This window comes from Myxocyprinus asiaticus, chromosome 7, assembly GCF_019703515.2.
Source record: "Myxocyprinus asiaticus isolate MX2 ecotype Aquarium Trade chromosome 7, UBuf_Myxa_2, whole genome shotgun sequence".
Taxonomy (NCBI): domain Eukaryota; kingdom Metazoa; phylum Chordata; class Actinopteri; order Cypriniformes; family Catostomidae; genus Myxocyprinus; species Myxocyprinus asiaticus.
Genome location: NC_059350.1, coordinates 16534805 through 16552936, shown reverse-complemented (window position 1 = coordinate 16552936; position 18132 = coordinate 16534805). Strand labels below are relative to the sequence as shown.

Sequence of the window (18132 nt, the reverse complement as noted above, 5' to 3'; positions counted from 1 at the left end):
TGGTGCACTTCACAAAATAGGTGGCATCACGAGGAAGGAAAATGATGTGGATATATTGAAGCAACATCTCAAGACATCAGCCATGAAGTTAAAGCTCAGTCACAAATGGGTCTTCCAAATGGACAATGACCCCAAGCATACCTCCAAAGCTTTGGAAAAATGGCTTAAGGACAACAAAGTCAAGGTATTGGAGTGGCCATCACAAAGCCCTGACCACGTGTGCGAGCAAGGAGGCCTACAAACCTGACTCAGTTACAGCAGTTCTGTCTGGAGGAATGGGCCAAAATTCCTGCAACTTATTGTGAGAAGCTTGTAGAAGGCTACCCAAAATGTTTGACCCAAGTTAAACAATTTAAAGGCAATGCTACCAAATACTAACAAAGTGTACGTAAACTTCTGACCCACTGGGAATGTGATGAAAGAAAAATACTCAATATTATTATTCTGACATTTCACATTCTTAAAATAGTGATCCTAACTGACCTAAAACAGGCAATTTTTCTACAATTAAATGTCAGGACTTGTGAAAAACTTAGTTTGAATGTAATTGTCTGAGGTGTATGTAAACTTCTGTTCCCTATCTGTCACTCACTTGATGTTGTGTCGATGTAGTGACACTAGGGGTCACTCTTGGGAGCCCCAAACACCTCTGATCTTTTTTAAAAGGCCAATGAGAATTTTTATTAAAATTAATTAATTACTGTTTTATTTTATTTTTTACATGCAGTGTATACTGTGCTGTATTCACTAAATAGTAAGCTAGTGTTTTCCATTCTGAAAATAGCCTCTCTCTCATTTTGTCTATCGTTTTCTTCTTTGCTCGAAAGCTTTGTAGTGGTCTTGCTCTTTTGGCTTGTGCTGTGTCAACCACTGCAACACTTCTCTGCACTTTAGTCCATTGTTATTCCCTCCCATTGTTTTGCTTTCTGTCTCTTCCAACTTTCATTCCTGCTGTTTGTTTTTTCTTCTTTTCACTCTGTCTCGGTAGTCATATCATATCCTTGAGATGACCTTGGCTTTCCTCCACTCATATCGACAAAACATTATGCAGATATCTGTAGATATCAAGAAGAGAGTTTAAATCGCTGCGAGGAAGACTACGTTAGGCCACACGCAGTCAATAGGCTCTCTGACACACACACACAGAAATTCTGTTTCAGCTTAAATCTATAGGGATGCTTGTAAAACCAGTTTTGGAGCCGCATCTTTCTAGATAAACACACACTCCTTTCAGTTACCCTGGAAAACCCACATTGTTACGTGTCAGCACGGCAGCATTGGTTTAAAAGGTGCCATGTTCCAAGTTAGACGTGGAGCTTACTTAACATCTGTTTACTTGATACAGACTGGCTGTTTACACATAAAATAAACAAAACGTCCAGCTCCTCGACAGACACTACAGTGAAGTTTAGATGAAAGTAATGAAAAACATCAGCACTAGTAAATGGATGAAAATGCACTGGCAGAGTGTGGAAATGTGGCCGCTTCACAACATGTGTCACTGATCAACTCCATTGATTTGTTTGAGGCAGGAGACGCTGGCTAAATTAAAGCATTTCAGTAGATTGCATTAGCCTTTGGAGAAAATTGCCCAATTCAGCCCTCACTCTCATCTGGCTAATTCACTTGCACTCAGATAAGTTATTATTCAAAGTAATTTAGTGACTGTTTTACATAAATTTCATTAGAGGAACAATTCAGAATTTGTTTAACAGGCAGGCTGTTACGTATAGTGAATTCCTCTAATGGTGTCTTTCCAATATGCTTCAATGAAAGCTGGTTCCTTGTGTTTACAAGCATGACGCTGGTTCCCGGGGCTCAGGTGGCATTGTTTACAGCAATTACAGACTGTACCTTTAAGGCATTATTGACATTGTCACACACCTTGCGATGCAATGCAGATCACTTCTAAGCATATGCTTCCAACTTGTAATATGCGCACAATTTGTGTCAATAGACAATTGAGTATAAGCGATCATGGCTCTAGCCCTCATACAGTCAATTACCTCCCTTTACTTTCCTTACTGTCATCGCTATTTGATTATGCTGTTCGAGTACAGAAAAGAAAAGCCTCTTGAGACACCTGCCAGTCCTCAAGTGATTACAATAACCAAGCAATGCTAGATCTCTGCACAAGGAGATTTTCTGCATTCTGGGTTTGAGTATATTTCAAGCATAGCTTGTGGAATACACAAGTACTTGCTTGTTTTGATTATTGGGGGGGGATCAGAATCTGCGCACCCTGGACAGAAGTATCCTAGTGTTGTCCTGTTGCTCTCTTGTATAATTTATTCCATATTTTAAGAACAGTTTAGTTTTTAATACTGCTAAGAGAACCAATTTCATGTTGGCCATTTAGGCACTGTCTTGAATTATTGCTGAAAAAAAAAACATCCATAAAATTGTTTAGGAACAATTTATATATATATATATATATATATATATATATATATATATATATATATATATGTAGCCTACATAAACAATATGGAATGTAGTTACCCCATATTAAGATGTATTTCAATGTAAATTAATTAACCAAAATTAATCATGATCACAGTATGATGGGAATTAATCAATGATTTGATTTAATCATAACTGTGTAGCCACTATTTTCAGTCAAGCCTGTTCTCCATGTGGAAATAACCAGTCATGCTAATGCAAAGTGCTCATCCACCACAGGAGTCCCTCATGTGAATCTCAAAGCACCTTCGATTCATAGGTCAGCTCCCATGCCACATCTCAAAAAAAAAAGCTAAAGATAGCCCTGACAACTTTTGTCAAAAGAGAGGAAGGGAGAGAAAGCTGTTGATTGCTTTTGATTACAAAAGCTTATTCACTGTAGATATCTCATTGTTATCAGGTTGAAATATAATTAAAGGCCAATGTCACATAATTCTCCTCTTTAAACTTCTTCAAGCAAAAGGCAAAAGAGCTCTGAAAGTGCCCAAGGCCTTTTCTGATTTTTTATTTTATTTTATTTATTTTTTTATTTTTTGTAAGCAGTTTTGAAGAGAAGTGATTTATTGCTTCAAAACAAAACCAAGCATCAAATTGTAATTGGAATAAAGTATCATCCATCAATATTGCATCAATAGATATTTTGTAATGAAAACAATATAGAAAAGATTAATGACAGATAGGGCATTGTGTTCTGAGTGCAATCACACACCATCCTGCAGTGCCGGGCCAGTTGTCAAGAACTTTTATACCCTTTGTTATTTTGTCTGTGATCTCCGCCCTCAGTTCAGGAACAGGGAAGAGCTCATATCGCAGGGTCAATCCACATAGCCAAAACACACAGCAACTGCAAGATGCCTCTCTGTACAGGCTTATCTCCTCAAGTGCTAAGGATCACTCAATACTGACACTTTGTCCACTTTGTCACTTTTGTAACTTGCACATATTCACAGTAGCTGCATGAGAATACATTGCAGACAGTGTGGATGAAAGGGGTGCCTTGAACATAACAATAGATCCTATTTGCATTTTCCTTCACAAACAGGTTAAGATGGTTTATTGTTTCCTCTTTTTCCTATACACTATGATGTGGAGTATAAATTGGAATTTTAAAATCATTCAGCCTATATCTATAGCCAATTTTACAAGAGACCAAGTTTATCACTGTAGAGATATTTACTGTACTGTTGATGTGGATTTTTCAAAAGCGTGAAGCACGGTAAATTGGCTTTTGGTTATGAATGAAGCATAACTGTAAAAGGAAAAGAAAGATAAGTATTTCTTTCTTCAAGGTGACAGGTCCTTGTCAAAAGAAAGCTGTTTTTCCATCCCCAACATTATTTAGTTCACACAAACTCCTCTAAACATTTCTCATTTAAGTTTATCAAATAGTACTTTCAATTCAGTTAATTTTTCATATTCCTTTAAGTGGACTATACTTGATTACTCCACCGTATATAAGCATTGTTAAGTTATTTTCCAGTTCTGTTACGTGTTCACTCTACCTAAATCTTCTGTGAAGACATTTGTCATAGGATGACAAACGTGAAAGGAAATACACGGATTAGCATAGCAATTTCCAGCCTGATGTCATGCCTCCTGTAATCAATTAGCAATGGTTATCCCGTCCCTCATGCTTGCAAATCCCTGTTCGCTCTCTTCTATGTCAAAGGAGCGTTATCCAGTCTTACCTAAACACTAGATGCCCCAGTCAGTCCACAGATACTACAGCTGGAGATTTTATCACTGTTTTGCTCCGCATGTCTTCTATTACTCCTCGTTTAAGTGGGAGGTGAAGCTACTAAGGTATTAACGTTTTACCGAGCGTCTAATCTCAGCATTTAATTTCCAAACTATTTTCAAGCATGCATCATGTATGCTCTTATTGCTATGATCCTATTAAGTGCCATAAAACCCAATCTTTTATGGCTATAAACGCTATATGAAACGGCATGTGAACTGTGAGGCTAGAGTGAATTCAAAGAATCTAAAACCATTATAAAATGTAATTAACAATTTATAATTTTCATGACAAAGTGAATGAAATGGGTCTTTCAAGTGTCCCAGAATTACCAGAGCTACTTTGTATTTATTCGTATTTTTTTCTGTCCCTTTGTTAGGTCTGTCTTCAAAGTTTGGGCAAAAATTTGAATTCTAACATGCTTATAAATCATTTGAAATGCAGCTGTATGGTGTGTGTAAAGGCAGGCCACAGTGTAATTCAAGAGGGATGAACATATGGTCAAGTCATGTTATTGAGTTACATGTCAGCAAGTCACTTGTTGTAAAAAGCTGAGGTAAATGTTTGAACTCCTGCTGTGAGGTCGGAGGGGTGAGCTGGATAGAGTTGAGGTCATAATGATGTTATGTAGGAGGTCATGTGTAGAGTCAGAGCGAATTATTCTTGGAATCCTGTGCATCGGTTTCAATACACAAGAAGATTTGTCTAGGAAAAAGAGGGGAGAAGATAAAACAAAAAACTCCATATTGTCCTCAGTGCTTTAATCAGCATAGACATAGATGGGGACAATATTCAGATTAGTGGTTGATCCATATTGGGTTTTTAAAAGCAGATTCTTACATTTTCACATTTGGTCCCCTAGTTTTAAACATTTTGTAACATTCTTGATTTTCCATTGGTGTTAGATTATGTGCATCTCTGGAGATTCAATTCTCTCTCAGAGGACACTATACACTGTAAAAGAAATACAGTAATTAATTTATTCACACACTTAGCTTAGAGTGGATGTAATGTAGACAACCCACCAGTAACACTTTACAGTTATTTAGAGTGGTTGAGGGGTTCTATGGCTCTATTCACCATATTACATATTCCGCCTTATCAGGGCACGTTAGTGCTTACATTAATAGAAAAACTGAATGGTTCACTGCACATAAACCTGCAGTATATTTGTTTTATGAGTCTTTTCATGTGTCTGGGTTCACCTGCGACTCTCTGTCTGTCTTTCATTCAGCGTACATTCAGAAATGACTGACTGCCGTCTGGGAAGCTCTTTGGGTTTGCTGCCAAACTCATAATTAGAAATAGCTTGACTGTCTCTTCACCCGAAAGCACTGATGACCTTTATTCTAATTGTTTGTCTTTCTCATGTAGAAAATTAGCAAAGCAAGCAGTTCTTGAAAACGGGCATGACAACTTAATAGAGATGGATGTGTTCCCTCCCGTGTGCCACGATGGCGGCTATGGGGACGGGTACGTGCTCCTGAGTCTTCTCATGGTGCCAGCTGCCGATGCCAAGCCCAACACTGAGCCAACCAAAGTGCTAAATCTCCAGACCCCGCCTTCCCCCAAACAGAAGGCTTGCACTGAGCCAACCAAATGGCCAAAGTCCCTCCATAAGCCCCATATTGAGCCATCCAAACTTGCATTCCCCAGCCTCCTATTGTATATATCTCGTCCCATGTTCGGTTAGCCAAAGAATGTAAATTTTCAAGAGGCAATTGATTGGCAGTCACTTCTGACACTTGATACTTGCTTAGGAATAATTTATCTAAATTTAGTTGCAATAAAAATCCATTATATGCTAATCGATTCGCCACTTGCATAAATCAAGTTACACAGTCTTTAATATTTTAATTTGACTAATTCTTTAATTGATATTCTTGCATTAATAAATTAAATCCTGACTGCCAGAGAATCTTTAGACACAGCATCTTGACTTTGATTTGGTTGATTGATAATATTGGAGTTTCAGTGAGTTGGCACCAACTGTTTACTGCACTAAAACATAGGCACTCTCTCTCTCTCTCTTTCTCTTTCCCTCTCTGTCACTCTCTGTTGCTGCATTCGAATGCAGGGAGATTGCCGAATTGTCTCGCTAATTGGATTTAGTGCTCAGTGTTATTTGATATCGCAGCTTGAATCATCTGTTTGTCCTATTGTTCAGTGTCTTCATGGGTCATTCTGTAAACATAAAGAATGCAATCGAATAGACAACTGTGCAGCTTTAGAGAATTGCTTAGCTCTGCAAGCTTATCAATTGTGTTGTTTAATGAAGGGAGGGGATTTTGTGTTGTGGGAGAGGGTTATTTCTAGGCCTTTAGAAAATGTTTAAAGTCCTTGTCTACACCTTGGAAAATATGATCTTGAAATGCTGCACATAAGAAAGTACTTAAAACAAAAATTCCTCTATTTTAATTAGAAAAATATTTATCACCATCTATTAAAGGAATAGTTAAAAAATGAACATTTTGTGAAAATGTACTCACCTTGTTGTCATTATAAACCAGTGTGACTTTCTTTCTTATGTGGAACACAAAAGGAATACAACTTAAAAAAAAAGGACCTAAAGTATCATAAAAGGAGCTGACTCATGTGTCATATTCTACATCTTTAGAAGTAACAAACCAAAATATAAGTTTAAAAAAAAAAATTTTTTTTTTAGTGCAAATCTTGACATCCATTGCGTGTTAATTAGCACTATGAGAAAAGCTCATTCCCAGTGGCTCGTGTGTTCATTTGAGAACTTGCGTTTTTTCAACTGGCATTGTATTAAAAAGGTGAACCAGATTATTCATATAAAAATTCCTTTTGTATTCTAGAATGACATGAGGGTGAGTAAATTATGACAGAAATGTTATTTTTAGGTGAACTATTCCTTTATGTCCAGCTGAATCCAAATTTATAGTTGAAAGCTCCACACAGACACACACACTGACACAAAACGTTTAACATTTATCTTCTTTCGTTCAGGCAAAGAAACACAGCAGGCTTAAGAAAAGTCAAACACTAGGGCTTTGATTGAGATGTGTTTTGTAAAGGTTGAAAAGTGTGTGAAGAGGGCTAGATTTTCACCGCGCTGTGCAGGCAAACAGAAAGTTCAGGTTTAATAAATGTGATGGTAATATCTGCCCACTGTAATTACCACATGCCAAGGGCTTCTGTTAGCCAATCATACCTGAAGTGCCAATCAGCAGGGAAGGGTGACACTAGCTTAGCGGGAGCTGTTCAGGAGCAGTGCTGTGGGAGGGCTGTGCACCTCACTTCCTGTACTGAGCCTCACTCACTGGCTGTCTCGTTTAGAAGGCTGCGTCTTCCGGAGGTCGCATTTGTCGGCCGCAAGGCTGTCTTGTTTCGGAAAAGCGAGTAGGACACTTCGAATGCAGCCTTCGAATGTGACCTTCTTTCATGGGAATTTGGTGTATCCTTCGTGGGCACTCACAACCCACAATTCTTTGCTTCAACGGAAATGTAAAAAATGACGCCAATTTGCCCATAAATATGATGTTCAAACGCAAGTAATGATAATTCCCAAGTAAGTATTACACTAAAAGTACACCTGTAAAATCTGTTTTCTTTTCTCTTTACATCATTATAACTCTCCTAAAATTTACCTCATACATTCCCTTCTAAAGGGACTTTGTTCCCTTCTTACTCATGGCGCTCATGTTAAAGAGTGGCGTGCTGTCATAGCAACCATGTTATGTTCCGTTTCTGTTTGTCCTACGAAGGCCATCTCGTTTAAATGAGGCTTGTTTAAAGGAGGACGCTCAGTATACTGCAGCCTTCAAAGGACGCATCCTACCTAGCACGCAGCCTTCGAAACGAGACACAGCTACACTGTTAGTAATGACTGTGCCACTCTAACTATTCATTTGGACTCATTTACACTTAATATACCAAGCTTCCTATAAAACTGTGTAAGTTTTAGACATGATTACTATAAATGTTTTATTAAACATTTTCTGACTGTATGAGCTGTATCAGACAAGTTTGAATTCTTGGCATTATTCTGTTTTGCCCAGAGCCGTTCAGTGTCAAATGAAAATGTCTTACAAAAATGTATTCTTACAAAATGAAACAAAATGCTCTTTTTTTCTTCTCTCTTCTTTCAGGCACTTTCTGTTTAAGACAGGCACCGGTACCACTCCTCTGTTCAGCACAGCCACGCCAGGCTACACCATGGCCACGGGGGCGGTCTACTCACCCCCCACGCGGCCCCTGCCCCGCAACACACTCTCTCGCAGCGCCTTCAAGTTCAAGAAGTCCTCCAAGTACTGCTCCTGGAGGTGCACAGCTCTCAGTGCCATGGCCGTTTCTATACTGCTCTCTGTACTGCTGTGCTACTGCATTGGTAGGTGTTAATTGCACAAATATGCCTGTATGTGTAACCCTGATTCTAATACAGTTAGAAATGCTCTGGAGTAGGGGTGACATCATGTCCTCCAAAACCACTTTACTTAGTAATGTTCTAAATCTTTACTGCCAGTAAAGTAACTTTAACTTAAAATAGAATAATGTATTGTTGCTATCATGGCTCAACAAAAAGGTTTTTTTTTTTTCTGCTTGCCTGGTTGGTCAGATTTGTATTTGCTCTATTTTAACATTTTAACTGGCCCTACCACAAAAAATGATAAATGTTATGTTGTGCAACATATTTCTATATGTCAAAAATAAATATATCTATATATTTCAATAAACCTTTCCCCAAAAAATTACAACAAATAATTTATCAGGTTTTTAATTTGTAACAATAGAGTGCAAAAGTCTGGTTCTAGAAGTAAAAATCCCATTATTTTTATCCATAGGCAAATTCATTTTAAAAATAAATTACAAACCTTTTAAGTCAGACCTACCATGAGCTCCAAGGTTGTTAATCAATTGTATTTGCTTCTGTTGAAGGCATCAGTTCGTGTTTTCAGTGTTTTTAAAAATTGTGTTGAATAGAGGAAATCCTGTTGAAGAAGTACAGTACTCATGAATCCTGAAGAGAAAGACCCACCAATCAGAAAATCGCGGCCAATAAAGTGTGCCAAATAAGCTCTGCAGCGACTGCCCACTTGTGTGACTTACTGTGAATGACGCAACTAAGTCTTTCTACACTCTTAAACTACTATTAAATCAATTGTTTTGGATTTTTCCATCTTTTTTAATTCCATTACATCATTCGCAATGCTTTTTGGGATTGTAGTTAATTCCCTTATTAAAGACGTTAAGTACACAGTTAGATCTTCAAAGTTAGCAGAATTCCTAAGAACATTGTTTGATATATCACAGAAAACCAAATTAAGTTTGCAACAATTTAGGTTTGTAGCGAATGTAAGACGTAGTGACAACACGGCACTGTCCCAATAGGGAGAGTGACAGTTCTGTAATCCTAAAGGGGGTTTCACATGATTTATGTTGGGGCATCAACACACCGTTCAACGTTAGCACACTTGATCACATGAAAAGCACTGCAGAGAACGTCTTGTTTTTTATTTTAGCGCAGGCACTGCCCAAGTAATGATACATCATCATCTGTATTGTCCTTTAATCTGACGCTTCAATAGGGTCAGCAACAATGAGGTCAAAATTAAAATTGTATGAACTTTGAGCGCCGTTTTGCTCTTCAGTCAAGCGTTGCAATGCAGCACTCAAACATGTTCAAACAGTTTCAATTGGGAGGAACGCTCAAGCTTACGCTTCACTCCATAGAGCCCAATGTTTTCGGCAATACTGATGCAAGTCATGTCAATAATTTTTCACTGCAAATTTTTTTCTAATCCCCAGTCACCTGCACGATTGTCCATGTAGCAAATGTTGTCATAGCAAATGAGACCACTCAGACAGACAAACATTTGCTTAATTTCATTTTCCGTCACCATGGATTTAAGTTAGCTTCATTCAGTATTTATCCCATACTGTGTGCCAACTGTAGCCTTCTTTAAGTTTCCCCTATGAATGGAGCCAGTTGTTTCCTCATTCCATACAAATGTCAGACTGATGAGATGATTTGTGAATGGACTGTAGAGATGCTGTTTTTCACTGTGAGTTGGGCTGGTTTGTCTCAAACGAACGATGGTGCTCTTGAACAGTTGGATCGCATGGGAGAGACAATGATTCAGCAGATGGGGGACCTTTGTTTATTTTCCTCATGTTTAGGCTACACGCTTCTGCTATAACATGAGAGAATGGTCTTACTCCTGGCCATTTCAGTATTGTTTCTATTACTGAAGTTAGAGGGGAAAAGGGACTAGGGAGGAAAAAGAGAGATTGAGATGTACAAATTCACATCCATCCACACACACATTTATACAATATCTAATAATATACAGGATCTAATAAACAAAATAAATGTTGGTTTTTAGACACTTATTTTGGGAAACTTAATTCCCATAAATAATGAACAATATTTTATAATTATTCTTAAAATAATTTCATCACAGGTATTTATTATTTGTTTGAAAATATTTTAAATGAAATTTAAGTTCTTTGTTGTCTTCCTGCCATGCTATAGAAACTGTCCAAAGACGGGGGGGGGGGGGGGGGGGGGTTGGGTCATCATGTGGTAACAGCATTATTAGGGCACAAAATATGGGAGACAGCTGAATATTTCTGTACTTGTTTTTTTTGTTTGTTTTTTTTTACAATTTATTGAATATGAATTCAACAAACAATGTCAAAATGATTAAACTGTTGCATGATTTTAATTAAAGAAAGACAAGACAGGCAGGAATCACCATTTTAAAGGGGGAAGGGTGTACATATATACAGGACATTTGTTATATACAGTAGGTATATATATATATATATATATATATATATATATATATATATATATATATATATGAACAGTACAAGTTTAAAACTACCTACTATTCATGCTATATTAATTTTGTTAGGTAATATACTTTAAAAACAAAGTAATGGGACGACAATTGAACCATTTTCGTGGAAAGTACCAACTGTACAGTAGCATTCATACACTGAACATACCCAAACATGCATTTACACACTATTTAACAGTATTTATTGATGACTTCAAGAATGGCCTCCGGAGTCAATAAGAGGAAATGAAGCATCTTTCTTTTTCCTTTCTCAATGCAAAATCGCACCAGATCTATTCAGGTTTGTAGAAATCTAGCGACCCTCTTTTATCATAAAGACATAAAGGAATAAGAGGACAGCATCAGTGAGCCCCTGTTACATCCAAATAGAAATGCATTTGTTCAGTCCGTGGGCTGTTCAGTATTGTCCCATTTATCCCTTCGAGAGAAGTCATTTGAAGTTCACTGTTTTCATTGCCAGTGTAGACATGATGTACAACATTAAAACCTTTGTTCAGCAGGTTTAAAGAAAGCAGTTTGGATTCCCTGTATGGAACAGCGAACAGAGTGGCTGAATAACAAAAGCAATTTTTTTTTCTTTAGAGAGGAAGCCAAATCCATTTCAGAGTTAATTATTCCGCTGTATTCTAGGATGCAGTTCAGCAGCTTCCAGAGAACTATTTACTGACACTCCACAACCAGGTCTGTTTCTTTTGTCAATACAACTGCTAATAGAGCAGAGATCGCAGCCATCTATCCAGAGAGAGAGAAACAGAGAGCGTTACAGTTTTTCACCCAGAGAGGAAATAATAATAATTGGCTTACAATAATAATTTGCTCATAATGGTCATCTCTGCTCACTGCTGTCACCTTCATATCTTTAAAGTAATCTTCTTAGGTGTGCTCTGACCTTATGAGATATGATAATTCTCATGATTGTTTTTATACTGTAAGGTGTCCTTTAAAGGAATGTTCTGGAGTCAATACAAGTCAAGCTCCATCAGCAGCATTTGTAGCATAATTTTGATTACCAAAACAAATAATTTAGACTCATACCTCGTTTATAAAAAAATAAAATAAAAGTCACGGTAACACTAAGTCACTTGAAAGTGAATGGGTCCAGTCCATAAACATTAAAATACACACTGTTTCAAAAGTATAGCCATACAACGTAAATATTTTATGTGCTAGTATGATTTTAGTGTGATATTGCTTACTAACCTGATCTGTGTAAAGTTATATCCAATATTACAACTTAGTACAATATACATATTAAAATCCTGTTAACACGTATAATGTTTGCATCGTGTGGCTATATTTTTGAATCAGTGTGTACTTAAAGTTTATGGACTGGCTCCATTCACTTTACATTGCACACTGATCAGCCACAACATTAAAACCACATGTCTAATATTGTGTAGATCCCCCTCGTGCCGCCAAAACAGCGCCAACTTGCATCTCAGAATAGCATTCTGAGATGCTATTCTTCTCACCACAGTTGTACAGAGCGGTTATCTGTTGACTTTGTCAGTTCGAACCAGTCTGGCTGTTCTCTGTTGACCTCTCTCATCAACAAGGCATTTCCATCCGCAGAACTGCCACTCATTGGATGTTTTTGTTTTTGGCACCATTCTGAGTAAATTCTAGAGACTGTTTGTGTGACAATCCCAGGAGGTCAGCAGTTACAGAAATACTCAAACCAGCCCATCTGGCACCAACAATCATGTCACGGTCCAAATCACTGAGATCACATTTTTTCCCCATTCTAATGGTTGATGTGAACATTAACTCAAGCTCCTGACCCGTATCTGCATGATTTTATGCACTGCACTGCTGCCACACAATTGGCTGATTAGATAATCGCATGGATGATTGTTGGTGATGATTGGATTTTCACACACAACAATCTCTAGAATTTGTTCAAAATGCTATTTTGGCGGCACGAGGGGGACCTACACAATATTAGGCAGGTGGTTTTAATGTTGTGGCTGATCGGTGTAAGTGCCTTATTGTATTTTTTTTAGTAAATAAAGGACGAGTCTAAATACATTTTTATAGTAATCGACATTATGACAAAAATGCTATCTGTTGAGCTTAACTTGTTTTGAACCTGGAACACTTTTTTAATAGCCTGAACAAACTTTCCAGGAGCCTCACAATGCGCTTTAAAATTACATCTTAAAAAACTTCCAGAGACTGGAAAATAAAGTTTAGGAGAAGAAATCAATTTCCTGAATTTTTGAACTTGGCATTGTTTTGCCGAATTCCAAAAATTCCCATCTGTGCTATCATGACATACATAGTTATGAGTTATTATCAGCATTATTATGGAGAATGTGTTGGCTAACAATCGACGGGGTGTCTCTGGCTGGACACTCAGCAGCTCTGATCATTACTGCATATTAAAATTCCTGCAGATGCACCCATCAGGACATTTCAGAGCATCACAGAAGTGATGGAAATATACGGTGAGCAAAAAAATTCTTTGCACTTTCTTTCATCTGTGGCTGTTCTTTTGTCCCATCCCAGTTTTCATTACCAGGCCTCATTATCCCTCTGAATTTGGGTTCCCAATTCAAACTGTTGATGTTATGGGACTACTCAGTAGAACATTGTTTCTGAAATTTTTCTTCTAATTCAAGAAGTTTCCACAAATGGGCTTGACAGTACATTTACCAAATAGCTTTTCATTTACCAAATGACTTCTGTTCCCCCCAAATTACTGCACAGAACTAATAAAGTTTAGGTTAATAATAAGTTAGACCTACTTGAATCATTTGACAGTCCTCAAGCAGCACCACTTCGAATCAAGGAATTAGCTCTTATCTTAAAAACAAACCTGTGTTTGAGCATGTACTCCAGTTTCTGCAAGAGAATATTGGAAATTAAGTTTGTTTACAAGGCACTGTAATTATGCATCACTTTCAGAAGAGTGCAGTATTGCTCGAGTGAAGCAAATGGAATCGTTAGATTAAATGTATGCAGTGCATTCCTCTCACTGTGTCTCATACTGTCAGCAGTGCAGATGGAGAATATATCTTCCTCTTTGGTTTCACACAGCAAAACAATGCCTTGCTTGCTGTGTGTCACCAGCACTAATGAAACCCAGAGCCTTTTTTCAATCAGTCCTATCTGGGGTGTCAGACCCCAGCCATCTCCACTGAGCCTACACCCTCCAAGCAAGAAAGACAGATGGGGGAAATTGCGTTCCTCTCCCTCGCTCCTTGTTCAATAGAGGTAACATAGCAACATGGAGATTTCTCATGATGTTCAATCAATACCACATCCTCTGTGGATGGCTTTAATACTGGATGGGTGTTCACCCAGAAGCCTCAAACATGTTGACGAACTCCTCCAGCCGCCACTTCTAACAAAAGTCACACCGCTGAGACCAGAACGATGGACTGACCGACTGAATGGGTCTGAGATTTGTTTTTGTTTGGGAAAAGGAAACATGCTTGAGTAGCATGAAAAGAGAGTTTTCTTCTCAGCTCGGAGGCAAGACTGATGCAACACAAGCCCAGGTGAAAGGCTTCCATGCTCTTCTGATTTACAACAAAATGGTTGCATCTTCTAGACAGAGTGCTGATTGGCTGTTCTCTACATTGCTCTCTGCATTGTGGTTCAAGGCAGGAGAAACTCATAAAGGGGCCTCATTAGACCAAATACCAGCTAGAGGAAGCATGGAATGCCAAGAGTTCCTCAGCCTTCTTTTAAAATCCTGCAAGATAAAGCCGTTCATAAATATTTCACAGCTTTTCACACCTTCGAAAAGCATTTTACATTTAGGCAGAGCCAGGCCAGTGTTTTCCATTCGCTCTGTGTCTTCGTGAATGAGTAGTGATGCTCTGGAGAAAATACTCACTTAAACTTTCCACAGTGCACTCATATTTTTACAGTTTAGCCAGCCACTTTGTCCTCCCACTTATTTGTGGAACTTTGCTTTCACTGGATGACTTCAGAACAATTAATAGAGTCTGATGTCATCTTTTTCATAAACAGGCATACAGAAAGATGGCTTTGGAGCTTCTGAAAAGTGGTTGATGATTGCAAATAAGGATGGTGAAAGTTGAGGTAATTTGTGTGGGCGATTTGGAATTCGGAACAATTAATAGAGTCTGAGGTAATTTTTTAACTCCTTTGCTAAACTTGTTCACCCTGAGTTCAACAAATTTTCTTAAAAATCACAGTTTAATGGACATGAAATTTGTCCATTAAAGATGAAGTTTTTGAATGACAGGGCACAGTCAAATGGCTTCATTTTTTTTTTTTTTTTTTTCATAAACAGGCATACACAAAGATGGCTTTGGAGCTTCTAAAAAGTGGTTGATGATTGCAAACAAGGATGGTGAGTGTTGAGGTAATTTGTGTGGGTGATTTGGAAGTGCTAAAGGGATAGGCTTTCAGCAGCTGAACTCAATACTCTGATGGATGAAAGGAAATTTGGTTTTGCCAGGCAGAGACAGGCAACCAAAACAGATACATGAGACAGGACCAACTCCAAACAACAATCTAGCAAAGAACATGACACGATGAAGGGCTTAAATGGGCAGAGAATTAGTGGGGAGGCAGGAGCTGCTAGCACGCTAATTAGTGGCATGATCAGCTTTCCTGTGGGAACAATCAATGCTCCCATGGAAACACTGATCACACATGCCAACATCGCCAGAGACACATGAGGGAGAGAAATAACCGGGACCATGACAGTAAAAGCACACGGATTCATCTTTCCATCCGAGGAAGAGCGCTGCAACAGGACCACTCTGATACCAACCTCTGACGCATCCACCTCCACCACAAACTGACATGCAGGATCGAGAGTTATCAAAATTGGCGCAGTAGAAAACCACTTCTTTAATTTAGAAAACGTGGCCTCAGCCCGCGGGGACCAACAAAATTCAGTGCGGGTAGAGATGAGATCCATCAGAGGCACGTAGATTAGGCTGTAATTAGGAATAAACCTATGATAGAAATTAGCAAACCCCAGAAACTTCTGTAAAACCTTGCGAGAATCTGGGGTTGGTCAATCAGAGATGGCTTTGACCTTGGCAGGGTCCATGCGCACTCTCTCAGACGAAACAATGAACCCCAGGAACGGAACCGACTGTGCAAGAAAAGCGCAATTCTCCACCTTGACGAACAGCCGATTATCTAGCAGTCGCTGAAGCACCATCCTGACGTGCTGAACATGGTCCTGGATATTCTGGGAGAAGATCAGAATATCATCTAAATAGACAAACACAAAAAGGTCAACCATGTCTCTAAGCACATCATTCACGAGCCCCTGGAAGACAGTGTTAACCAATCCAAAAGGCATAACCAAATATTCAAAGTGCTCCCTATGGGTATTAAAAGCCGTCATCCACTCATTCCCCTAACTAATCCGGACAAGGTGATAAGCGTTGCACAAGTCCAACTTCGTAAAGACGGACGCTCCCTGCTAGAGTTCGAAGGCTGAGGCCATCAATGGCAAAGGATAATGATTCTTCACCGTAATGTCATTCAGCCTCTGATAATCTATGCAAGGTCTAAGTGAGCCGCCCTTCTTCTCCACGAAGAAGAATCCCACCCCTGCCGGCAAAGAGGAAGGGCAGATGGGACCGACTGCCAGAGAATCATTGATATACCTGTTCATGGCCTCCCTATATCCGCCATTTCATCCTGCAATGAAACACAAGACTGGACAGGGGAAACAGCAGAGTTAAAACACTGGGACAGACAGTAAGAACTCCAAGTAAGAACAGTATTGGTTGACCAATCTATGTGTGTGTTGTGCGTTACCAACCAAGGATGTCCCAATACTATCGGCGCTAATGGAGATTGGATCAGGTAAATGGACAACTGCTCTGTATGATTTTGCAGAGATGGTGGAATGGGTGATGATGTTCAAGGGTGTGCCACTGAGTGTGTGGGCTGTGACTGGTTCATCCAACTGGACTATCGGAACTCGCCACTTTGAAGTCACGTCGAAATCCATAAAGTTCCCATGGGCAGGAGAAGCGTGCATAATCCGGGGGTTTTGACCAGGGGTATTGCGCTTGCCAGTAACCCCCTGCCTACTGACAAGCGGTGTATTTTACTGGACAGGAAACAGAAAAATTACCAGGATGGGCATAATGAAAACAGAGCCCTTGAATGAGGCGTCGCTGCTTCTCCTTATGAGAAATCTGAGCCCTACCGACCTACATGAGCTCTGCCTCGGACCGGGATTCCAGTGACCTGGCCAAAACTGTGGACTGGGTATGGTGGTCAGCCGCCCGGGTAGGTGGAGAATGGCGGCGGCGGCGTAGGGCCAGACATCAATCCACTTGGATGGCCAGATCCACCAAGTCATCAAAGCGGGAAAGGTAGGTCCAAGGGATAAATTTCATCCTGGACGATGTCAGAAAGCCCATGCAGGATCCGATCCCACTTCCGGAGTTGTTGAACGATAGAGGTGAGCTCAGCGAGCTGCGACACCATCATCTCTAGAGCCCAGTTAGAAGTGGAGATCCGATCCTGCTGACATCCCAGTAAGGCTCCCTGCTGAGACAGGGCGGAGCAAAGAGTAGATTCGTCCACTGGGTCCATCCTGGCTAGATTATTCTGTCACAAAGGCGAGACAAAGAGACCCAAGAGCAGAGGAACAGTTCAAAGATTTATTAACAATATAATTGTAACTTCAGCAGATCCAGGTGAAGTGTGGAGATTCTGGCACCGACTGCAGTAGAAGGTGATGGGTGTGTTTGTCGGTGAGTGCGCACCGACCGTGCAGTGAGCACTTAAAAGTGGAGATTTATAGTTAAAAAGGACTTAAATATTGATCTGTTTCTTACCCACAAATATCGTTTTTGAAGATAAGTATTTAACCACTGGAGTCTGTGAAGCCTTTTATGCTGCTTTTATATGCTTTTGGACCTTCAGATTTCTGGCCAAATCTTTGTTTGTCTTCTGCATTGAAATGACCAACAGAGCCGAGATATTCTTCTTAAAATGTTTGTTTGTCTTCTGCAGAAGAAAGTCATACACATCTGGGATGGCATGAGAGTGAGTAAATGATGAGATAATTAAAATTTTTGAGTGAACTATCCCTTTAAGTCTTCTGAAGCCATACAGTTAATTTTGTGAGGAACAGTTTTTAAA

At 39.2% G+C, this 18132-nt stretch overlaps 1 protein-coding gene across 1 annotated transcript in view; it reads left to right on the top strand.

The window, feature by feature from the left end:
• tenm3 (teneurin transmembrane protein 3) overlaps positions 1 to 18132 on the top strand; it is a 211850-nt gene that overhangs the window by 70381 nt on the left and 123337 nt on the right. Inside the window, exon 4 of the mRNA XM_051702870.1 lies at positions 8317 to 8555. Within this exon, the coding sequence (XP_051558830.1) occupies positions 8317 to 8555 (239 nt within the window). The remainder of the gene's footprint in view (positions 1 to 8316; positions 8556 to 18132) is intronic.